This window comes from Mus musculus, chromosome 5, assembly GCF_000001635.26.
Source record: "Mus musculus strain C57BL/6J chromosome 5, GRCm38.p6 C57BL/6J".
NCBI classification, from domain to species: Eukaryota; Metazoa; Chordata; class Mammalia; order Rodentia; family Muridae; genus Mus; species Mus musculus.
In genome coordinates, this window is record NC_000071.6 from 24,841,551 (window position 1) to 24,865,370 (window position 23,820).

The 23,820-nt window shown below is 45.7% G+C and overlaps 2 protein-coding genes across 16 annotated transcripts in view; both read right to left on the reverse strand.

The window, feature by feature from the left end:
• Rheb (Ras homolog enriched in brain) overlaps positions 1 to 811 on the reverse strand; it is a 39,539-nt gene extending 38,728 nt beyond the window's left edge. The window contains exon 1 of the mRNA NM_053075.3: positions 635 to 811. Coding sequence (NP_444305.2) covers positions 635 to 686 — 52 coding nt within the window. The 5' untranslated portion in view covers positions 687 to 811. The remainder of the gene's footprint in view (positions 1 to 634) is intronic.
• Positions 812 to 21,184: 20,373 nt separating this feature from the next.
• The window catches only part of Prkag2 (protein kinase, AMP-activated, gamma 2 non-catalytic subunit), a 243,548-nt gene continuing 240,912 nt past the window's right edge, over positions 21,185 to 23,820 (reverse strand). For 11 of the 15 annotated variants that reach the window (XR_880821.3, XR_389738.4, XM_017320595.2 and 8 more), the window contains one exon: positions 21,194 to 22,337. Coding sequence is in view for 13 of the 15 variants with exons in the window: in XM_017320595.2 (XP_017176084.1) it covers positions 22,306 to 22,337 (32 nt within the window). In the remaining 2 variants the exon portion in view is untranslated. Of the gene's footprint in view, positions 22,338 to 23,820 lie in introns of all 15 variants that reach the window. The other 4 variants (NM_145401.2, NM_001310480.1, NM_001170556.1 and 1 more) reach the window with 1 other exon arrangement.

The following is a 23,820-nucleotide window of genomic DNA, read 5'->3' on the forward strand; positions in this document are numbered from 1 at the left end:
GTGTTAGGAAAACAAACGGGCTTTTGAATTACTTTAACAGCCTGGTTCCAAGTGCCTGGCCTTGTTTCTCCTCAAAGGGGAAAAGAAAAATAGGACACATTAGAGACGTCTTTCTCCTCTTCCCTGTGCTGGCTGCCAGATGCTACCTAGCTGGCCTGTGAGGGGTCCAGTCTAGGTTTCTTGGAGGCGGAAAACTTGGTAGCCAAACGTCTTGAAGTTTCCCTGTTTTCTTTAAAAGGCTTAACTTCTTTGCAGATGGAAAGGTCACAAGGAGAGGTTTCCTTTGTTGAAATGCCCGGGGCTTGTGGGATTGGGGAAACGGGTGGGGACAGACCGTGCTTAGAGAAGGCGGGACAGATGCGGGGATCCGACTAGGCTGCTCCGGGCCGCAAGACTCCCGGGCAGTGGCCCGCGGCTCCTACGCCGAGGGAAGGACGCGGCCGCCTCGGCCTGCCGCCCCGCCACCTGTCCGCCGCGCCTGGGGACAGGGGAAGGCGCCGCCGCCTCCACTCAAAATGGAGGTTATGAAACGCGCGCCGCCCGCCCGCCCGCCACATGGCCGCGCCGCCACAAACTTCGCAGGCGCGTCCGCGTCCTGGGGCTCAGCCCCGACATCGCCCGGGCCGCCACTCACCCACAGACCGGTAGCCCAGGATGGCGATCTTCCGGGACTTGGACTGAGGCATCTTGGTGGCCTGCTCAGCCCCGACCCAACCACATTAACCGCGGCGGCGGCGGCTCCTCCGGCTCAGACTATCGGCGGCGGCTGCGCCGGGAGAACGCGGCATACAGAGCACGGCGGCGGGCGCGGCTGCCTCTCGCTCGCTCGCTCGCTCGCTCCTTCTCTAGCTCGCTCAACCGCCCGGAACCGAACGCGCGGGCCCTCCCCCAACAACACACCCACGTGACCGCGCGCGGCCCCGTCTGCGCCGCCTCCCGCCGCCGCCTCCCAGCCCGGAACGCGCGGGGGAGCGTCGGGGAAACGTTTTACTTTAAAGGGAAAAAGCGGAGACGCCCCAAAGCCCCCGGAAAAGTCACGACCGAAACTCGCTGCGTCATGACCCTCCCACCTACTTCCGCCGCTTTTTAATTACGACAATCCTGCCCGAGCTCTGACTGGACGGCTCCCAGACTGCCGCGCGATGACGCAATGGAAACTCCGTCTTCTATTGGGGATTGGAAGGGTGGAGCCAAGGAGAGGTGCCGCTCAGCGGGGAGCTAAAAATAAATTCTGTCTGCTTTTGCTCGGCGGGGCGCCTGCGTGGTCCAAAAGCGTGGCCCTACCGGCGGGTGGGCGGGCGGGCAGGCAACTCCTCAGTGATTGGCTAATGTGGGTGCGGGGGCGGAACCAGAGGCGTGAAGCACGGTGATTGGTGAAGTGCTGAGCCGTTGGCCGACTTGCGCCTGCCGGCCCTTAAAAGGAGCGAGGCGCGTGGCCCTAGCTGACGGACTGTAGGTTGGCTGACACCTCGCTTCGCACTTGTCTATACTTCAAATTACCGTCCTGCTATGTTAGCTTTAGTCTGGGCTTAACGTGGGTGGTGACTAAGCTTTATTCGTGGCTGAGGAACTGTGGGAAGAATGAAATCTGTGCAGCTCGCAAATGTCAGAAATTCCATTAAAAGCAGCGCGAGCTGACCAGTCCTGGTGCCGACTCGGGCAACACGCCGGGTGGCACGCACCTCGCACAGACAGGCGCGCGCGTGGGAGTCCTGCAGCCAGATCAGTGCGTCTTTTCATACTGAACACTCGAGAGGTTATTTCTGGAGAAACGTGAAAGTCAGCCATTGTCAAAAACGCCGAGGAAAAGGAGGAGGCTTAGCTGTCTGGTGTGGGCGGGCCATGCCTGAAAAGGGAAGGCTGTCATATTTTCTACAACAGTCGTACAGGCAGAAAGCTCTTGTTTCCAGAGAACTAGAGGAGTTGAGATATCCTCATATTGAAGAACAGGGTGGAAAGCTAGACCCTAGGCCTAGTTCATCGAAGTCCAAACTAAAGGCTAGGCCTGGAAATAAAGGTGCCAAGAGAGAACAGCACACTTGTCCTTAATTTTTTGCCCTTCACAATAGACTTATTTTTATAGGGTCTCACGTAGTCCAGGCTGGCCTGGAATTCTTAGAGATCCACCTGTCACTGCCTCCGAGGTGCTGGGATTAAGTGCTGTTCTGCTACCTTGATCTTTCAATTCTCTTTTCTCTGTCCAAATGCTAGGATTACCGACTTCCAAACCATGTTTATTCGGTGCTTGGGATTGGACCCAAGATGAACTCAAGTTCTCAGAGAACTGAGCCATAACTGCCTTCCCCTTTGAACTATCTTAAGTATTTTAAAACAGACTCAGGTTAAACGTATATTCAGCAGATGCCCCAATCCACCAGTGTTCTTGAGCTCGTAGCACTTTAGTCCGTGGTAATGTAGCTAGCATAAGGTTACCTTGCAGTGGGGTGGGAGGTTCAGCAAGTTGCATCAACCAGTAAAACCACTTGCTACACAAACCTCACAACCTGACTTTGATCAGTGTATACCAAAGTGGAAAAAGAACTGACTCGTGGTTGTTCTTTGGCCTCTATATCCGTTCTAGTTTATGAACACATCTGCACACTATTACTGCTGCTGCTGCTGCTGCTGCTGCTACTACTACTACTATTACTACTACTACTACTAAATAGAACAGGATACAAACAACATGCTATGCATAATTGAAATCTATATTCCTGTTGGGTGTCTTTGTATCGTGTTCTGATATCTACTCAAAAATATCCCTCTTTGAGTTCTTTCAAAAAGTTTAACAATATTGCTTTAGGCTAGGAATATTAGTAATCAGAGAAGTAGTTATAAAGTTCAAAAATGTTCTAGTTGCTGACTTAAAGTTCTTAGATGTCAGATTGGAGAATTTAGAAGATTCTATTATTCCAGTGTGGATTGAATTCACTTTCAACGATGGTTCAGGGGCCTGGAGAGATGTCGCAGTGGTTAAGAGCACATACTGCTCTTGCAGAGGACAGACTTTGGTTTCCAGCACCCACATAATGGCTGATAACCAGCTATACCTCCCGTTCCAGGGGATATGAACCCACTTCCGGCCTCTGTGGGTACTACATGGCACATGGTACACAGACACATGCATGCAGGGAAGATAGATGGCTCAGATTATATAGAAGAATAGATATCAAAAGTATGCACCCATAGAAATACCTAAATATAACCAGACAGGAGCATCAGAAGAAATGCTCTTTCTGTCTACTCCAAAGTGGTACAACCAGCTGAGAAAGCTCTTTAACCTTTTAAAGCAGCTGGAAGAGTGGCTCTCTCCAATGAGCATCCCAATGTTCTGCTAGCACAATCTCAGTATGCTGCCTTTTTTCTCCATGTTCTTTTACATTGTTCCTTTTCTATGTGCCCTAAAACTCTGAAGTCTTCCATTTAAATCTCTAGATAGAGAACATAATTAGTTCAGTTAATGACCATTGTCCCTTGAGGAGCTTATGCTAAACATGTGACTCAAGCAGATAGGTCTTTGCTGGCATCCATTTCTGGGGTTTGTGGCTATTATTTAAAACAACCAGCCTTATACTGTAATATTTTTATTGGCTTTTTGTGAACATTTGCAAAGTACAAGACTTATAGTTGTGACACAGTTTTGTTTGTTTGTTTGTTTATGTGTGTTGTATTTGTGTGTGTACATAACATGGTATATTTAGAAGCTAGAGGACAACTTTTGGGAGTCTCTTTTTTTTTTTCCTTCCACCATCTGGGTCCTGAGAATCAAACTCAAGTTAACAGGCTTAGCACAAATTCTGCTACTCCCTTGAGCCAACTCACCAGCCTACAATGTAGTTTTTTGACTTCTTGAGACACCTCCCCACCCCACATTACTGGATCAGGGGAAGACAAAACTCTTTGTTTACTAAAAAAAAAAATATTGTGAAATTATTTCTCATGGGAAATCTTGGCCTTAGTTGAGTTTTATTGTGTCTAAGAGTTTTATTGTTTTCTTTTAAATATTTGATGAGAAAAGGTTAACTAGATTCATCTTAATTTTGCAAAAGTCAAATCTGACTATCTTGTTATGTCTCCGAGGTGTCTGTCTTAGGGTTTCATTGCTGTGAAGGAGCAGCATGACCAAGGTAACTGTCATAAAGGACAACATTTAATTGAGGCTGGCTTAGAATTTCAGAGGTTCAGTCCATTATCATTGTGGTGGGAAGCATGGCAGCATGCAGGCATACATGATGCTGGAAAAGAAGCTGGGAGTTCTACATCTTGATCCAATCTTCAGACAGCCAGGAGGAAGCTCTGGATCATACTAGCCTAGCTTGAGCATACACATGAGACATCAAAGCCCAGCCCTACAGTGACACACTGTCTCTAACAGGGCTACACCCCCTCCAATAAGGCCACACTTCCTAATAGTGCCATTTCCCATGGGCCAAGCATATTCAAATCACCACAGTGTCCAAAATCAAACAGTGCAGATCTGGGAAAGCATTCCACTCCAGTCTATTGTGTGGACAAAATGTTGAAATCAGAGGACAGAGAGGGGTCTCCTCAACAGAAAAATGGTCCTGTCTTTAGCATTTCAGGATGAGTGTCATCTTGGGGAAAACTTTCATTGGGAAGAAAATCTAGCCCTCTTTTACCAATGGCTCAACCTTGAAACATGGAAGTTATGGGATGCTCCTAAAGAAGGGAAAGTGAAGGGGGCCAGTTCCAAATCCTCAGAGGAAGGCACATGTGCCAGAGAATACTGCCTGACCAAGGAACCACAAGGGCAGGTGTAGGCTGTGCAGTCAGGGTTAACTATTCTCGTTTCATCATGGTTTGACCTGTGTCCCCCAAAAAAGGGCCTGTAAAATTTCAGTCCCTACCAGAACACTCTTAGTAGGAAACAGGGCTACTGCAAACAGAATTTGTTAAGATGAAGTTATACTATAGTGACTCCCAAGCCAGTATGAGGAGTGACCTAAGAAGGGAGGAGACATGGGCATGAGGGAGGATGGCCAGCGTGACAGAGACTAAAGTGCTCCTGGGATTGTGTGAAGCTGGAAGAGGTGAGGAGACATACTTCCCGAGACCCTTCAGAGAGAGTGTGGTTCTGCCAACCCCTGTATTTCACACTTTGATCCTCTAGAATCCTGAGAATAAATTTCCACTGTTTTAAGCAACCTAGTTGGCAATATTTTATCAGTGCAGTTACAGGGAACTACATCAACTTTCCTCAGATTGCCAGCAATCTAAGTTTGAATGTGATTTTCAGGGGCTGTAGGTAAAAATTGTCTTTGCACAACCCCTAGGCCTAAAGCTTCTAGCTTTCACCAACAAAAGGCGGCTGACCCACACAGAGCCAGGCTATGGAAGTTGTTGGCTCAGTGGATGGTTAAGATGACTGGAGCAGAAGGCACAGCTCATTCCTAAGAAACTAGGAATGTTCAGGAAAAGGCAGGAGGTGATTTCTTGCAGTAAATCAGGTTATGGCTTATGATCCAGATCTCTCGAATGTGCTTAGATGTAGAATTTAGTCACGGTTATTCATAAGCCATTGAAAAATATAATTAACCCTTGCGGTGCACAGTCACTGCTGGCTCCGATCATATGAAGGGCTGGCACGGAATTGAATTTTATCTAAGCCATAAGGCTGCAGGGAACCTCTGAGGATGCAAGAGGGAAAAATGGGACAATTTTTTTTCTAAATATTTTCATTTCAACATAAAATAATTGACATTTGTTGATATATAACGTGCAGATTGGTCATGGTTCCATCATTTGACATGTGGCATGTTGTGACAGGTCCTAAAGTGCCACATAAGGGATGTCATGGTAGTTTCTTCACTGTTAAGTGCTCAGAATGTTGGGTATTGCCTATCTCATGGTTCTCTCTCTCTCTCTCTCTCTCTCTCTCTCTCTCCTTCTTGTGGCTATTTTTCAAGACATGGTTTGTCTGTCTGTCCTGGAACTCACTCTGTAGACCAGGCTGGCCTTAAACTCACAGAGATCTGCTTGTGTTTGCCTCCCAAGTACTGGGACTAAAGGTGTGCGCCACCTCTGCCTGGCTTTTTCTTAACCGTCAACACAATGGAGACTAACCTTGGCCACCAGGCTAGGCATGCCAGCTGTTCATGGTTTACAGGGCCTGTTTCTCTTTTCCTCACTCTGTACTATTTAGGAAGGAGCCTTTGTGCCCAATTCCTCTTAAGGGGTGGGAAGTAACCTCTTATGTCGTTTTCCTTCTGCCTGAGAATGTCCTTTAGAGTTTCTTTAGTCTCCTAGATACATACTCTCTATCAGAAAAATATCTTTATTTAATTTCTTTGACTTTCATTTAGAAAGTTATAGATTTACATATAATCTAAGAAATAGCACAGGAAGGCCTTATGTGCCATTATGTAACATATTGCATAAGTATAGGTAATATCAAGATTGAGTTCCTTATGTCATATTTAGAACTCACCAGCTTTGCATTCTGGTGTGTGTGTGTGTGTGTGTGTGTGTGTATCTGTGTTTACACTTCTTTCAGTCTTACTATAGGTGTAGATCCATAGAACTGCACCCACAGTTCAAATATAGAGAGTTATGTCACCAGAAAACCGTCCCTTGTCCTAGCCTTTTGTTTCTTCCTCAGAAGGTCTCCTCAAGGCTGGAGAGCTGTTTCTATGGTGAATAGCACTCCCAGAAATCATGAGTAGCCTCCTTGCTCCGTCCTCCAGACAAAGTTTGTGTAACTGATGAACTTGGCTTCTGCACTGAGAAGTGAGCCACCCTTTCCTACACTTGTTTGCATTTTTTGCTTTAATGTTTTCTACAGAACTATATCCTTTGGTGTAGGAAGCCAACTTTAAGATGGCGCCGGTTTCCGGTGTGCCGTTGTCATAAACAACATCAGCGCAGGTGTAAGCCCAAGTCTGGCGCCAACCCCTCCGGAGCGGGTACATGCAAATTAGGTGACAGCGGTTCAACCTATCCCAGGAGGACACGAAGTCTTTCCCTGTGCTGGGGGTGCATATAAGCAGACCTCCCTGGGTGCCCGGGGTCCCTGTAGCAGCATTGAGGCATTCCTGCAATAAAGGCTGTTGAGAAGAATCCGACCGTGTTGTGTCTTCCTTGCCGGCAGAGGTGGGTGCGACACTTTGGTGTTTTAGGAGTCTCTCTCTCTCTTTTGAAGTATTCTTGACTCTTGGACCCCGGCGTTGATGGTTTTAAGTCTTTTCCATTCTGCTTTGACTTCTGTGTATGTTTGGCTGGCGATCTCATTGGAGTTTCAAGATCTCTGGCAGAAGACTTTGTACAATGGTAGCTACAGGGTTTTAGTTAAGGAGGGTTTCTTCTTTTCCTGGTGTGCAGATAAGTAAGTTTTATTTTCTATACAGATGATATAATAGGTTTTCTGAGAAGTTTTTCAGAGTTTATCAAGATGATCCCACAGTGTAGTTTTCTCAACTCAGTTTCCCCATGGGGATTTTACTGACTGAGTTTCAGATGTGAATCCAGTTTGTACCTCTTTCTTCCTCTGTGATGTCATTTGGTATACAAACGTAGTATATAGCACACACCAGATGAGGGCTTGGAATCCCACTCTCTCTCTCTCTCTCTCTCTCTCTCTCTATATATATATATATATATATATATATATATATATATACATACATACACATACATATACATATATACACAATATTATATATATAATATGATACATATACAATATTATACACACACACACAAAGAACTATAAGGCTCTGAATTGCATGATTTGGAAACGTTCCTCATGCAGTCACTAGCCTGACATAAAGACTTTCCTCTCTGCTTTAAGAATGTCTGTGCAGTGATTGCTGGTGGGCTTGCTTACTTTGCAATATCCTGGATGCCTCAGCAAGATCCCCAGAGATGAAGATACTGGGACACCGTGGTTCTCAGATCCCCCCTGGGGTGATAGTGTGGAAAACAGGCAGTTCCTACCAGATGCATACTCTGAGATATTCCAGGGCCCCATGAACTTCTCCTGCCTCTGGTCTACTGCCCCAGTGGCTCCCAATGCCTCCACTCTAAAATGGTAAACCACAGAAAGGTGCCTGAATCTGCCATCTCCAGAGGTACATCTGTTTATGGCACCTTCCAAATAGGACACCTTAAGAAATAAGGATATAGCTGGGTGTGGTGGCCCACGCCTTTAATCCCAGCACTTGGGAGGCAGAGGCAGGCGGATTTCTGAGTTTGAGGCCAGCCTGGTCTACAAAGTGAGTTCCAGGACAGCCAGGGATACACAGAGAAACCCTGTCTCGAAAAACCAAAAACCAAACCAAAACAAAACAAACAAACAAACAAAAAACCAACCAAACAAACAAAAAAAGAAATAAGGATATTCCTAGGAAAGGCTGGATACAGCCCTAATTCTAGTGTCTGGGCTCCCTGAGATATCACTGGGACTCATGGTTTATGGTGCTCACCTCTGGTTGTCTTTGTTGTTTGTTTGCCTTTGTGTCTTTTTGTGTGTTTCTGTCAGTTCTGTTGTCTGTGGAAACAGATCTAAGGTGGGGATGGGAATGAGAAGTTCCAAAACACCACCTGGAGTGTTAAATACTCCAAAGAAGGTTTTCTGGAAAAGGGCAGGTACAGTGACTGTTTCTCAACCAGAAAACTCTGGGCCTTCCATGAACTCATCTAGCCATCGTTTGGAGTGGAGTGACCCAGTGACAGATCTCTGGACTCCCAGATGGTCAAGGCTGTCTGGAACATGGTGACAGTCCTGCAATCCAGACCAGTTTCCTTGTGCTGGCTAATGGCTTTCTCTGATGTAAGACCTTTCCCGCTGGCTTAAGATTTGTACCCTCTTGTTGAGGGCACAAATCTTTTCGGTTCAACCAGATTGCTCAAAGAAACCCAAGCCTTTTAGTCTCTTAGCCACACTGGTATCCATCCTTGTTCTCCTAGTCTCTAAATTAACTACTCTACTTCTGATCATTGCTGAGCCTTTAATACTTTTGCTTCTAGCCCTCACTGTAGGACCCTCCTTGCTCAACTAACCACTGAACTATGCAAACAGTGAATTCTGTTAAATTGTTAGTGAGGGGACAATATAACCACCTGACCCAGATAAATCCACAATTTGACTTATGCCCATAGAACTAGCGGGGACTGTAATAGGCCCTCAGACCTAGAAAAACCCACACCACGTTAGAGGCACCATTCCAACCTTAAAACCCAGCATGTAGGCTCCAATATCTGCCTTGACAGGAGCAGAGAGAGAGTCCATGGTCCCAGGGCGGTCCTTAGAAGTACCAACCTTTCTTTTTGGCTTCTGAATTTGCACTTCATGCTAACTGTGGTGTGTCAACCAAGATGTTGTTGTTTTTTTTTTTTTTTTTTTGTGCATGAAAGGAAGAGCTGTAAAGCTTGGTGCTGCAGGATTTGGGTAAGTTCTGTGTACAGCCCTGGACATCAATAAAGACTTTCCTTTTGGCTTTGAGGCTGGCCCTGTGGTGGTGTCTGGTGGGTTTGCCTTGCAACACTGTATCCTTGGTTTCTGCACTTTTCTTTTTATTATTTACTTTGTGGTTCATCTGCTCTCTTTTTTTATTCTCTTAAAGCAAAAACTGATACAGGTTTGGGAACTTTCTTTAGGTTTGTGTGTGTTATGTATTTAGTGCTATAAACCCCTCTGATGTTGCTTTAGATGTCGCTTTACTGGCATTTCTTGAGTTACTGTGTTTTCATTTTCAATCAGCTCCCTATACTTTCCATATTTTCTTTTGATTTTGCTGACACAGGGCTTATTTAGAAGCTCTGCTTAATTTCCATCTGAGTCTTCTACCTTTATGAATAATCCTTTGAAAATAATATCCAATAATTAAAATCAAATCGTGAAACAAACTACGCAGGGAAGAACAGACGGGGCAGAAACTGGGGGCTGTGACAGTGCAGGAACTATCAGTTTTGTTTTGATCAGGAGGTGTCTAAGGCTCCCATTTGAAATTTGAATGGAACAATGTCAGTTATAGGAGTCAGGAATTAAAGGAAATAAAGTATGGTTTAGAATTATCAGCATTATACCGGTAGATACAACCTAGAACTGGACAGGGTAACCAAGGGAGAAATAACAGTGAGAAAAATTCTAATGATGGACTCTGGAATTGGAGAAATGTCAGAACCAAGAGTGGCCAGGTTGGAGGAGGAAACAGAGAGTATTCTGGAAAACACTAGACAGTATTTTTTTAGGACAAGGAAGGACCAGGTTGGCAGGCCAAAGGAAGAGATTGATAAGGGCCATGGTCTAATACAGAGGCCACTCATGTCTGACTGAGAGGTGGAACCAGAAGGCGGGCAGGAGTAAGGTTCTGAAGACAGAAGACAATGGTGGATCACACATAGGAAGCTGTTCCTGTGAGTTTTGTTGTAAGTAAGAATAGAAGAATGGGAGGCAGCTAGGTTGGAACATGGAGTTGATTGAGAAGAGAAAAGTTATTAATTAACATATTTGTCACAGGATGTTTCTAGAGGAAAATTTTAAGACAAATAATAGGGTTTTATCTATATAAAACCCATTGTTCAAATATTTTCCATTTTAATATTGTTTGGTGAATTTTGGTACAGGTTTGCATTGGTTTTTTGGTGTTTGTTTGTTTGTTTGTTTGTTTTTCGAGACAGGGTTTCTCTGTGTATCCCTGGCTGTCCTGGAACTCACTTTGTAGACCAGGCTGGCCTCGAACTCAGAAATCTGCCTGCCTCTGCCTCCCAAGTGCTGGGATTAAAGGCGTGTGCAACCACCGGCTGCATTGTTTTTATAAGCATAAAGAGGAGAGGAGGCCTTTCAATGTAATTAAGGACAGGAGAGTCAGATGCATGTCTGTGAATGGGTATGCACACATGAGTGTAGGTGACTGCAGAGGCCAGAGGAAAGTGATGGCGCATTTGAAGCTTGAGTTACACTTGAGTTACATTGGTTGTGATCCACACAACATGGGTATTGGCAACTAAACTTAGGTGATCAGCAAGAGAAGTGTGTGCTCTTATTTCTTCTTCCTAAAACAATGGATACTATTGTTTTATTTGTTAATAATACTATTTTATTTTATATGTACGGATGTTTTGCCTGTATCCAAGTCTGTATACCACATTCATGCCTTGTGTCCAGGGAGACCAGGAGAAGGTGTTGCAGTCCCTGGAGCTGGAGTTACAGATAGCTATGAGCAGCCATGCAGCTGCTAGAAACTGAACCCAGGTCCTCTAGAAGAGCAATGAGTGCTCTTAACAGCTGAGCCATTGCTCCGGACCCCAGGTCTTTACTGTGATTTGTGTCTTACTCTTTTAGCAAGATATTTATGAATGTGATTTATAGAAGATTAAAGGTGTTTGAAGTATATACATATGCTTTTTACTATCAGCATTAATTTTTCATTCTTTAAAAGATACTTGAGAATTCCATACATATATATAATATATTTTGATCATATCCATTTGTCACCTCCTGCTCCAGCTCCTCCCAGACCCCCATTTTACCTGGTCCCCTCCCAATTTTGTGTGTTCTTTTTACACCCCACAGAATTCAATAGGTACGGTTTACATGGGCAAGGTTGTAGGGACATCTACTAGAATTTGGGCAATGTTCCAGATGCCATACCCAGGAGAAAAGTTGCTTTTGCCCTAGTAGTCTTCAACTGCCTATAGCTCTGCAACCTGATGTGGGGTTTCTGGAGCCCACCCCTATCTATACTGGAGTGTTGACTGTCTTGATCTTGTGCCAGTCTTGAGGCAGACAACCACAGATGTTGTAAGTTCATGAGTGAAGTGTCCAGTCATGTCCAGAAGATACTCTCCCAGCTGTCTTCCCCAGCCTCTGCCTCTAACAGCTGTCTCAGTTAAGGTTGATCATGTAAAGGAGCTTGCACACATATATTTTAAAATATCATGAATTACTGGTGCTGGGGGTCCATTTGGTAGAGTTGTTGTGGGTTGGTTTTAATGCTTTGAATTAATCTGGCCCCTCAAATCGGAAATCTGCAAGTCCAAATGCTGAAGGTCCTTGTCTCCAATTGGTTTTTTGATTGATCAAGAAAGAGCAATGGCCAATGGCTGGGCAGGTAGACTGAGGTGGGACCTTTGGATTTTCGAGGGCTAGGAACTCGAAAGAGAGAGAGAGAAAGGGAGAATTGCCATGACTCTAGGGAGAAGGATGGGACATAAGCGCTGCAGGAGAGAAAGCCAACAGCCATGCAAGAATTCAGGTAACTGGCCACTTCCTGGACTGGGCTTGGGGTAGCAGGGAAAGGTTTAGGAGTCTCAGGAGTGCCAGAGGAGAGCCTTTGCTCGCAGGGGAAGGTTTAGGAGTGCCCAGTCTTTGAGCGAGATCCGGCATGTCAAAAGTTAACTGGTGTGTGTGTGTGTGTGTGTGTGTGTGTGTATCTTTCATTCATGAATTCAAAATGCTCCTGGGCAGGTGACTAGGAGCACAGCCTACTGAGAGACAAGGCAGAATAGTTAAACCTTCTGCTACATAGAGCACTTACCTAGCTTGCATGAAGCCATAGGCTCCATTCCCAGCACCCTATAAACCAAATGTGGGAAAACCAGGACCTCAGAAGTTCAGATTATGTTCTGCTACATAGAGATTTTTGAGGCTAGCCTGTGACACATGAGACTTTGCCTTGGAAAAGTCTTTATTACTTTTGATTTGTTTTCAGCTAAATAGAAGTAAGTAAGCCATCTAAGACAGTTACCAAATTGTGGAGTGGTAGGCTGTGATAGGCAGCCTGGTTTCTGATTGAGCTAAGGTTTGAAACCCCGGTGACCCTACAAGAGGCGGTAGGCAGTTTGCCATGCTCCTGGACACCAGGCTCCTGGCACAAAGCCGTAGCTCTCCATAATTCTGTGGCCATCAGTCACATAAGGGCAATGCCCCAAGCCCCTCTACAGGGAAGTCATTTGGCTTCAAACAGGGTGAAGTGTGAGCAAAGGCTGGAGGCTGCTGACTCATGGTCATCAGGGGCCTGTTTAAGCAAGGGCTGACCTCAGAGCTGGGCTTTCTCAAGGCCTTTACTGAAAAAACTATTTTTGAAAAATTAGTTTACATATTTGTGTTAAAATATGGGTTAAAAAAAACTACCAAAAGCTCCCAAAATTCCAATAAACAGCAGTTATATATTATTAGTACTTTTGTATAATATATTTTAGAGTTTTTCTTTTGAGACAGGCTCTTGCTCTGTAGCCCAGGGTAGCCTCAAACTCACAATTTTCCTGCTTCAGACTCCAAGTGCTGTGAATTTATGAGTGCACACACACTTTTAATAACTTCTTTCATACTCATAATTGAGAACTCCGTGGCTTCCAAAAGATTGAATGCCAATCACTAGTTTTGTTTTATTTTTGAGAAAAGCTCCTCCTGCCATTGCTTTAATAAACTTAAAAGACAGCTCACACATATATAGTCTCTCCTGGAAGACTCCTGGTGAGAACACTATCAGCCACACACACACACAGCTTGGAACCCTCCAAGGTCAAACTGTACCAAGCTAAGAAGAGGTGAGGTTTGGAACCAGAGGTGTCGACCCAGCCTGGAGGCAGAAAGGATTCAGGTCCTTGCCTGACCTCTCTCCTTGTCCCCCATCTTGTCCTAGGATTTCTTTCCACCCTATCCACACACTCTGGGAAGCCATGACTTAGAGAATATCTCTCCTTATTGAGCACCCATGAGGGATACAGACACTTCTCATTCACACAAGAGTCCATCTTCTTACTTAACAAAGGCTGTTTCTGGAAAACTCTCCCTAGCTGTAACTTGAACCAGATACCATGCCTGTCCTAGGGAGAGTGAGCTGGGTAGAGGACTGGCCTTTGACACTGCTGGGCTGTGATGATTCTGTGAGCGAGGCAGATGTTTCCTGGTGTGATTAGATTATCTCTGAAGAAGGCTCCACATTTCCCAGGGTGCTGCTCCTGGTGCCCCCATGATGCTGCTGTGTGAATTGCTCTGCTGGTAGAAACCAGGAAGGGATGAACTGAGTCTGCCTACTTCTCAACAGTATCTGTAGATGCTAAAAAGGAGCAGTCTTCACATGGTGGCACAGGAGCCCTCGGTAGTGTGCAGAACACTCCAGCAGAGCAATGATGGAAAGAATTGATTTCCAAGTTTCCAGTTACCTGAATCTGTTTGTTCTGTCCCGAACCGTCCCACCTATGGATGTCCCCAAGTTCACTGTAGCTCTCTGCTCACCTTAGGAAGCATAATAGATTCCTTTTTGCGCTACATCCTCTCAGAGGTTACGGCGTTTGTTCTGGGAGTGGAAAACTCCAAGCACCACCAGGAAGCTTGATTGATGGGAGTTGAACAGACCTAGCGTTTCTGGGTTTTCCCTTTCTGTCCTCCTTTCTATTCACGGTTGTGTAAGCTTCAAGCCTAGGGGTGGGAGCAAGCCTGCTCACAGACTCATTTAATCCAAATTCGGTTTTGAGAGAGAGAGAGTTTTGCAGGAGCAAAGCCAAGAGAGCATTGGTAAGAAATTCTGTATAGAAGACCTGCTGTCAGAACTATTAATTGAATAGTGTCTTTTTGTTTACTTATTATTATTTTTATGTGCATTGGTGTTTTAGCCTGTATGTGTGTCTGTGTGAGGGTTTCAGATCTTGAAGTCACAAACAGTTGTGAACTGCCATTCGGGTAATGGGATTTGAACCTTGGTCCTCTAGAAGAACAGTCAGTGCTCTTAACCACTGAGCCATCTTTCCAGCCCCAGATTGAGTGGTGTTTAAAAATTGATAGGTATAGGGAAGATACTAACGAGAAAGTAAAACACAAGACCAATTTTGTCTAATGGCCACCTAGAGAGGACTGCACTCAACAAGCGAGGGTACATAGTAAAGTAGATATTAAAAATGTATGAAAACTGACATTGTCCTGGCCTAGAAAGCAAGCCTCAACACATTTCCAAGAGTTTCTGCCACTGACCACAGTCTTCTATCACATGCAGTTAAGTTAGAAATCAATAGCTAAAGAAGAATGAGGAGCTTGTAGGAAACAGGAACTGTCTACATAATTAATGGGTGAAAAAAAATCATAAGGGAAATGGAGGATTGTTAGACTTGGGTGATGCTACAAATGACCAAGGGAAGTCAAAGCTGGTAGAGTGCATTGAAAGGGAACCTCCTCCTCCACCCACTCCCTCCTCCTCCTCCTCCTCCTCCTCCTCCTCCTCCTCCTTCAATTTATTTATTTATTTTATGAGTACACTGCCATTCTTTTCAGACATATTAGAAGGGGGCATCAGATGCCATTACAGATGGTTGTGGGCCACCATGTGGTTGATGGGATTTGAACTCAGGTCTTCTGGAAGAGCAGTCAGTGCTCTTAACTGCTAAGCCATCTCTCCAGTGCTCTAGGCAACTTCTTTAAGAAGTCAGCACAGGCTGGGCCATGGTGGCGCACACCTTTAATTCCAGCACTTGGGAGGCAGAGGCAGGCAGATTTCTAAGTTCGAGGCCAGCCTGGTCTACAGAGTAAGTTCCAGGACAGTCAGGACTACACAGAGAAACCCTGTCTCAAACAAAACAAAACCAACCAACCAACCAACCAACCAACCAACCAAACAAACAAACAAACAAGAAGTCAGCACAAAGACAGACATGCTCCAGGAAAGAGGATGGGAGGGAAAAGAAGCTGAAATTACAAAGGCAGAGAAAACCTACCCTTGCCAATAGTTCGTGTTTGTTATTGTTGAGTTAGGGTCTCACTGTTGTTGTACCTGAAGCCTGTCTTGAGCTTTCAGTCCTCTGGCTCAGCTTGCTGAGTGTTAGGTTGCAGGCCTACACCACTATGCTGGCCTTAGTATTATTAATAAGGCACGGTGCTATTTTTGGATTTTATCTTGAAACAGAGGCTCATGTAGACTTGAGTGGCCTAGAACTTGCTGTAAAGCTGAGGCTGGTCTTGGCCTGATCCTTCTGCCAAGTACTTGGATCAGAGGTGTACATCGGTGGCTTTGGACCTCAGCTCTGGTTTCAATTTCAAGAACCTGCCTCAACCAATAAAGCAAGGAGTCACTGACAAAAATTCCTGGCCTCAGCCTGAGGGTCCACACACCCAAATGGGAATTAGCATATGCACATATACACTTGATACACACATGCACATTATAAAAAGAGAAGAAAGAAGGGGAGGAGGAGGAGGAGGAGGAGGAAGAGGAGGAGGAGGATGATGATGAAGAAGAAGAAGAAGAAGAAGAAGAAGAAGAAGAAGAAGAAGAAGAAGATGAAGATGACAGTTGCTTGATATTGAAGTTGGTATGAAGAGATCTGTTTCTTTTCTTTTTAGTTTTTATATTTGTTTGTTTGTTTTTGTTCTCAAGACAGGGTTTCCCTGTGTAGCCCTGACTGCTTTGGAACTTGCTCTGTAGACCAGGTCTGGCCTCAGACTCACAGAGGTCCACCTGTCTCTACCTTCCAAATATTGGGATTAAAGGTGTGCATCACTACTACCTGGCTTTTTACCTTTCAGCCAGGCCTTTAAAATAAGATCTTAAATATAGTTTGTTTTATAAGAACAGGAAATTGTTTATTTTCATAAGTTTTCTTTTTTTGTAAAAAATTTTGGGGGGTTATGAAACATTTTAAAGGTATCCTAAGAGGGTGTGGTCCTTGGAGGTCCACATGCCCCAGTGGCTGACTCCAGCCCCATGAGGATACGGACAGCACAAGTTGGACTTGGGTTACTTAAAAGAAAGAGGATGTGAGTGTGGGAGTAGGGAGGATGTGGGAAGAGTTAGGAGGAGGAATGAAGGGGCAGATATGATCAAAACATATAGTATAACATTCTTAAAGAATAAAGAACACTATTACATTTTTAGTAAAACATTCTTGGCACCTAGAGTGCTAAGCTAAGGGTGGGCCAATCTTCTTAAGCCTGTGTCCTGTCATTCCCCAAGCCCCCCCCCCTTCTTAAATCTCCAGGCCCTGTTTATATTTTCCTCTTTTTTGAGACAAGTTCTTCCTATGTTGCTCAGGCAGACCTCAACAATTCTCCTTCCTCAGCCTCTTCAGCAACTAGGCCTTGAGGTGCATGCTAGTACATCCTGCATCCTCTTGAGGGACTGAAAAAGCAGTCCCAAGCATCTTGCTTCTTCTTTTATAAAAACTGTAGCATACTCACAACTGACCTGTTATAAGTGAAGGATACTGTGAGCAAAAACTTATTGGATCAAAGCACAGCCCAGCTCAGTATTCAGCATTCTGCAGTGTTGGCTGTTTCCCCTGGTGATCACTAGCCCGAGAACAGATCTAGACTCATAACTGTAAGCATGGTTTGTAAGCACAGTTTATTCTAAGAGGGTATGGCTTGTGTCTTAGTCATGTGTTCTAATGCTGTGAAGAGATACCATGACCATAGCAACTCTTACAAAAGAAAGCTTTTAATTGGGGCCAGTTGCCACATAGGCTGCTTCTCCAGGTGGGAGGATGGGGTGCTGAGCTGGGACTAAAGGTAACTGAGCAACTGAAGTTGAGGACAGATTTAGAGTGCTGAGCTACGTATTGGGGAGGGCATGCCAGCTGCAGGAGTTTAATAATGCCCAGCAGTTGAGCCAATAACTCAAGTTGAAATGGAGCAATGTGTGTGTCTGTGTTTTTCATCTGTGGATTCAATATACTCTGGACAGAGGCTGGTAGTGTGGCCCATTCCTAGAGTTAAGGCTGGGTAGCAAAAGCTACATGCAACAACCCGTGACACAGTTCCCCCATCAAGGCTACACCAACTCCAACAAAGTCACACCTCCTAATCCTTCTCAAAGAGTGCTTCTCCCTGATTTCAAATATATAAGCCCACGGGGCCATTCTTAACTCATCACCACAGCTTGCTTTTCATTTTGAGACAGAGTCTCCCTGTGTAGCCCTGGTTAGCCTGGAACTCTAGTAGGTCAGGCTGGCCTTGGACTCACAGATATCCACCTGCCTCTGCCTCCCAAGAGCTGAGATTAAAGGTGTGTGCCACCACACCTGTGGGATGGATTCCTTCCTCTCTTTCCTCTCCTCTCCTCTCCTCCCTCCCTCCCTTTCCTCCGACCCCCCCCCCCCCCCCGTGTGTGTGTGTGTGTGTGTCTGGGAGGAAATTAGGTGTCATGTTTGGTGGCAGGTACCTCATCTGCTGAATTATGAAGTTTTTTTTTTTTCTAAAAAAAAAAATTAAAATAAAAATTTCTCACTCAGGGGCTATCTGTATACAACCCTAGCCGATGAACATTTTCTCTTTGAACCCAACCTTACTCATACATACTATCAGATTATATAAATTCCCTACATATTTCCTTAATGTCGGCTATCCAGTCAGTAGCTCTGAATCATCACATTGAAGGGTCTCATAGTGAATGTGACTAATGTCATTTCATCCCCCATACACACTTCTTTTACTTTCTTGAGGAGTGTGGGGTGTGTGTGGTTGGCCTGTGGTCAGTTCTCTGTCTTAATTAGTTACTGTCACTGTGATGAAACACCATGACTAAAAAGCAAGATGGGAAGAAAGGGTTTATTTGGCTTACACTTCCACAACACTATTCATCTTGAAGGAGGTGAGGAACTCAAACTCCTGCAGGCAGGAGCTGATGCAGAAGCCATGGAGGAGTGCTGCTTACTGCTGTTCCCCATGGCTTGCTCAGTCTGCTTTCTTATAGAATCCAGGATTACCAGCCCAGGGATGGCCCCACCCAAAATGGGCTGGGCCATCCCCATCAGTCACTAATAAAGAAAATGCCCTACTGCCAGATCTTACTAAGGCATTTCTTACAGTCCCTTCCTTTCAGATAACACTGGCTTATGTCGAGTTGATAAGACTAGCTAGTATGCCCTCATTGTCTGGGTTCTTTCTGCATTTCCTATAGTTACATCTAACGGCTTGATCAAGTTTGAGTTTTATTTTCTGGTTCAGAATAGATGGCAGATTTGATCATGTTTTCCTTCCTTCTTTAAAAGTTATGGTAGGGCATGAGTGAGGACTGCTACAGGACAAAGAAAGGAAGAAAAGGAAGGAAGGAAGGAAGGAAAAAAGGAAGGAAGGAAGGAAGGAAGGAAGGAAGGAAGGAAGGAAGGAGGGAGAGTGAGCATGTTTGTCAACTTTGTGCTGCAGAAAAGCAGCTAATAGGCTGCGGGGGAGATGTATGTGTCAGCTTCGTGGGTTACTGTAGCTGTAGCACAAGCTGGGTGACTTCCAGCAGCACAGCATTCTCACTCTAGAGGCTGCAGGCTCTTGGCGGTGGTGTGTGTGTGTGCGTGTGCATTCTGTCTTCCAAGCTTCTGGCACTGCCAAGGATCTGTGACTTCCCTTGGCACATTGGCTGCTTCACTGTTCTCTGTCGCCATCATCACGTGGCTTTCTCCCTGCGTGTCGGTGTCCAGATTTCCCTCTTATTCAGTCCCACTGGACCAGTGCCACCCACATGACCTCATCTTAACTTGATCCTTCCACAAAGACCCAGTTTCTAAATCAGGCCAGTGTTGTCAGGTAAGCCAGGCACGAGGATATTAGAGATTCTTTGTGGGAGACAGTTCAACCCACTACAGTCATTTAAAAGGACAGGATGGCATGGACTCAGCTACACCATTAACATGCTGTACATAAAGATGGCATGCAAGGACTACTTCAGGCAGAGGTGGGGTGTAGCTTGGTGGTAGGAGGGTTGCCCAATGTGTGAAGCCTGGGCTTGGCTCCTTCACTGAAAAAACAACAACAACAAAAACCAACACAAGAGGGGCTGGCATGTGCCGAAGACTGCTCACCTGGCATATGCAGAGCAAGCTCTGGGTCCAGTCCCCAGCACCACGTGAACTGGGTGCTGTGGCACGCACCTCTTATCCCAGCACTTAGGTGTTAAGAGAGGAGGATCAGGAGTTTGGTTATCTTGGGCTATATGAGTTTGAGGTCAACCCGGGCTACCCAAAAGCCTGTCTCAATCAATAGACGAGAAAAAGTGTCCTCCCGGTGAGACTCGTGGAGCTGGCGGAGGTCTGAGGCCAGGAAGGCATCACTCCCTTACCCTGCTCTGCTGGCTGCAGTACCTCTAGAAACTCTTGTCATATACTATTTTAGGAGCAGCTCTTGGGGTGATTGCTAATCAAAACTGTCAAGTACAGAAAGCCCCTGAGTGAGGGCCACAGCACCAGAGACAGCAGGGAGGGAGAGGAGCGGCTCTCATGAAGTAGCCACTGGTCCTGTGTGGCCAGCTGTCGGTTGACAGGCAGAGCCCAGGGCTGGGCCTAGAAGATACCATGCTAACGTCACAGGTGGCAGTGTAGCCTGGCAGTGTCAGAGGAATCAGAAAACTCACAGCAAACCACCTAGGAGCTAGACGTGTGTGCATGTTCCTGAGTGTTTATTCCAGGACTCATGTTCACTCGCATGCTATTCCAGAGCAGATGTACTGGGCATGAGAGGCTCTGCCTCTGGCTGGATGACTATGTGGACTGACTCCCCTGGGGTAGGGGGAGAGAGTCTTGGCATACAGGATGAGATGGGGGTGACAGTTGGCTGGGCTTGGTGCTTTCTTACTGGAAAGGATCAGGTGAATTTGTGACAGTGGCAAGTAGGGACAAATGTGGAGTATTGTCTTCCCTGTGAAACTACATCAGAAAAGTGATGTGGGGCAAGCGGGGGTGGGGTGGGGGGTTGTCTTTCAGATGCCCATGCCCAGAGGCAGACATCAAATGAGTAAACTAGGTAAGCATACTGCAGGGTTGTATTCTGTAGGTTTGAGCATCAACCTAAGCCACTGCTGTTTCCAAGGAGGGTGGGGTAGGTATGCATGTGTTCAGTTATTTGCCCAACTAGGAAATAAATTGATACTTTAGCATATACACAGATTAAAAAGAAATCCACCCCCACCAGCTTCTATGATGATTCTTGTTGACCGGGCCTTGTTCTGCAGCCTGGGCTGGCCTTGGATTGAATGCAGGTTGCGGGCAGCCCTGAAACTGGGAAGGTCTCCGTCTTTACCTGCTGCACTGGCAGGAGTGTGCTGCTGCCCCCAGCTCACGTGATGGGTCTCTTTTTAAAACAGATTTATTTTGGGCTGGAGAGACCACTCAGCAGTTAAGAGCACCGACCGCTCTTTCAGAGGTCCTGAGTTCGAGTCCCAGCAACCACATGGTGGCTCACAACCATCTGTAATGGTATCCGATGTCCTCTTCTGGTGTGTCTGAAGAGAGCAACAGTACTCATATACATAAAAACTTTAGCAAACTGGTAGACAGGATTTATTTTAATTTTCAATCTGAAAAACAAAACGAAACAAAACCCCAAAACAAACCCCCAAACTCTGCTCATATATACACACACAGATATATAGTGTCAACATTTTCAGAGCACTGACACTGGGGGCTGTGGGGGTTGTGGGGTGTGGGAGGGGAAAGAGTTTCCCTTCAACTGCATGACAATACTGTTTTATGTGTCACAATAAAAGTTACAAGCGTCTTGTCAGCGGTCACACAAACATCATGAGTTTACATTTCAACACACAATAAAAAAAAAGACGTCTTCCGTTACTTCTTCCCTGCGACCACAGCCTGTTTTCATAAACGTTTAGAAGACCCTACAGTGGCTGTTTGGAAGGCATAGCCTTTCCAGATCCAAACTAAAATCTCCAGAGATTTTCCACTTGAGAGAACAATCAAGGTTTTATTCGTAGGTATGGTGACGTCTACTCACCAAAGGATGTAGGTTGAAACCTGCATGAGAGTAAAAATAAATAAAGCGCTGTTGCCAAGCCGGCCTCGCTAACACGGCAGCCAGAACAGGACGGATGCAGAGCGCTTAGAGGCATCACATCACATTTTCAGTTGCCTGTACTCAAATTAAAACTTTTCAACCAATTAAGTGAAAAGGAAGAGACTGGGTAAAAGGTCTGAAGATGCTCACACTTGGGCTGGGTGTCTCTTCAGCAGCACTTTGGGGCGTGCGGCAGCGGCGGTGACATATTGCGTTTGGACATAAGGCACCGTGATCTGGACGTGCCGTTCACTCACTTTCTGTCACCTGTTCCATCCCAGTGACTTCTTTGAAATGAAAAGTAGTACTATTTCAGGACACAGTGCACTTTAATGACATACAGCATTGAAAATCCTTCAGACAGGTCTGAGGGCAGTCTTTGAACGCAAGCCTGAATCTTCAAGCACATAAAATCTTTTCCTATACTTACAAATCACTGGAAAAATACCCATCGCTAAACCCTGGTATACATTCTTAGCCATTTTACTCTCTTCTATTGCAGCCAGTGTTCATGAGGCAAACCGTGACCCCGAGACTTTGTTCAAGTTCTCCTGCGCGGGCGTCTACATTCACGGCGGTCATTCAGTCTCTGTCTCCTTCTGTTTGGCACCTGCCAGGGAGATGGAAAGTGGGAGTCTCAGAGCTTGTGCTCGAGGCCGAGGCCAGGATCCCTGCACCCAGCCTGGCAGTGGCTTCCAGACAGAGAGAGGTAGGAGGAGTTAAGTGGTCACAGAGCCCCACCCCTCCCACCATCACCTCGGCTCCCTTATCACACCTTCCCATTCTAAGTGTCGATTCCACTGCTAAAAAAGTAAAAATAAGCAGGCAGGGTTCTTCCAGCTGCCACACTCAGAAGATTATTACTTTTTTAAAAAAACAAAGCATTACAACACATCTAAAGACAACCGTGTGCAGCCGCTGGGTTTCCATAGGAGACGCAGGCAAAGCCACTGCACTACCCACGGCACCTCTCCAGCTCTCACCTGAATGAACCTTTTTAAAAACAATTTCATGTGTATGGGTGCTTTGCCTACATGAATCGCTATACCATGTATGCGTAATGCCCACGGGGGCCAGGAATCAAACCTGAGTCCTCTGGAAGAGCAGGCAAGTGCTCTTGACCTCTGAGTCATCTCTCCAGCTCCTGGCCTCTCTACCTTCTGAGGGCATACTGTGTCAGGCTACACTTAACTTGGAAAGAGATTAATAACGTACTAGAGCAGAGGGCTGTCCTACAACTTTCTCTATCAACCAGGCTGGTCTTGAACTCACAGAGATCTGCCTGCCCCTGCCTCCCGAGTGCTGGGGATAACGGTGTGAGTGGAGGCTGGACTTATCTCTCATAATTTCTGTGTGATGTTGCTGCTGTCCAGCGTCCCTGTGAAGCTAATTCTTTAATGGTGTCGGCTCTGTGGATTTTGCATCTGAGGCAGGACTGTGGCAGTTGCTGGGGACTCTTAGGGTGAGTTGTTTTAGGAAACAGGCTAATTACAACAGCTAGTCTTTTTTCTTTTTGAATTTCCTTTTATTTTTTTATACTCCATATTTTATTCCTCCCCCTGCCTACCGTCTGATTGTTCTACATCCCATACCTCCTGCCTACCCCTCCCCCCTCATCCTCCACCCCACCTGATCTCTAAACTCCCTGGGGCCTCCAGTCTCTTGAGGGTTAGGTGCATCATCTCAGAATGAACACAGACCTGGAAGTCCTCTACTGTGTGTGTGTTGGGGGCTTCATATCAGCTGGTGTATGCTGCCTATATTCAAACAGCTCATCTTAGCGGAGATTGAGTACTGAACTAAAGAAAAGCAATACCACTACAGTGTGCACATAGGTTAATGATCAGCTACTAGAGTTCAGCACCTATTGTCATGTCTGTCTTGGGTCTGTGACTCTGTGGCAAAAGGCTAGCTGGTTTTCCGTCCTGCTGCTGGAGAGGCGGGGGAGGGGCACAAAGAGACTATAAAGGAGGATGTGACTGTTTTCAGAGCCATCAAGCCACCTCATCCTATAGACACATAGCCAGCTCTCCACCTCTGCTCCTCTGTGTGTTTCCTAGAAGCTTTGCTTACCCAAGGAGAACATTGGAACT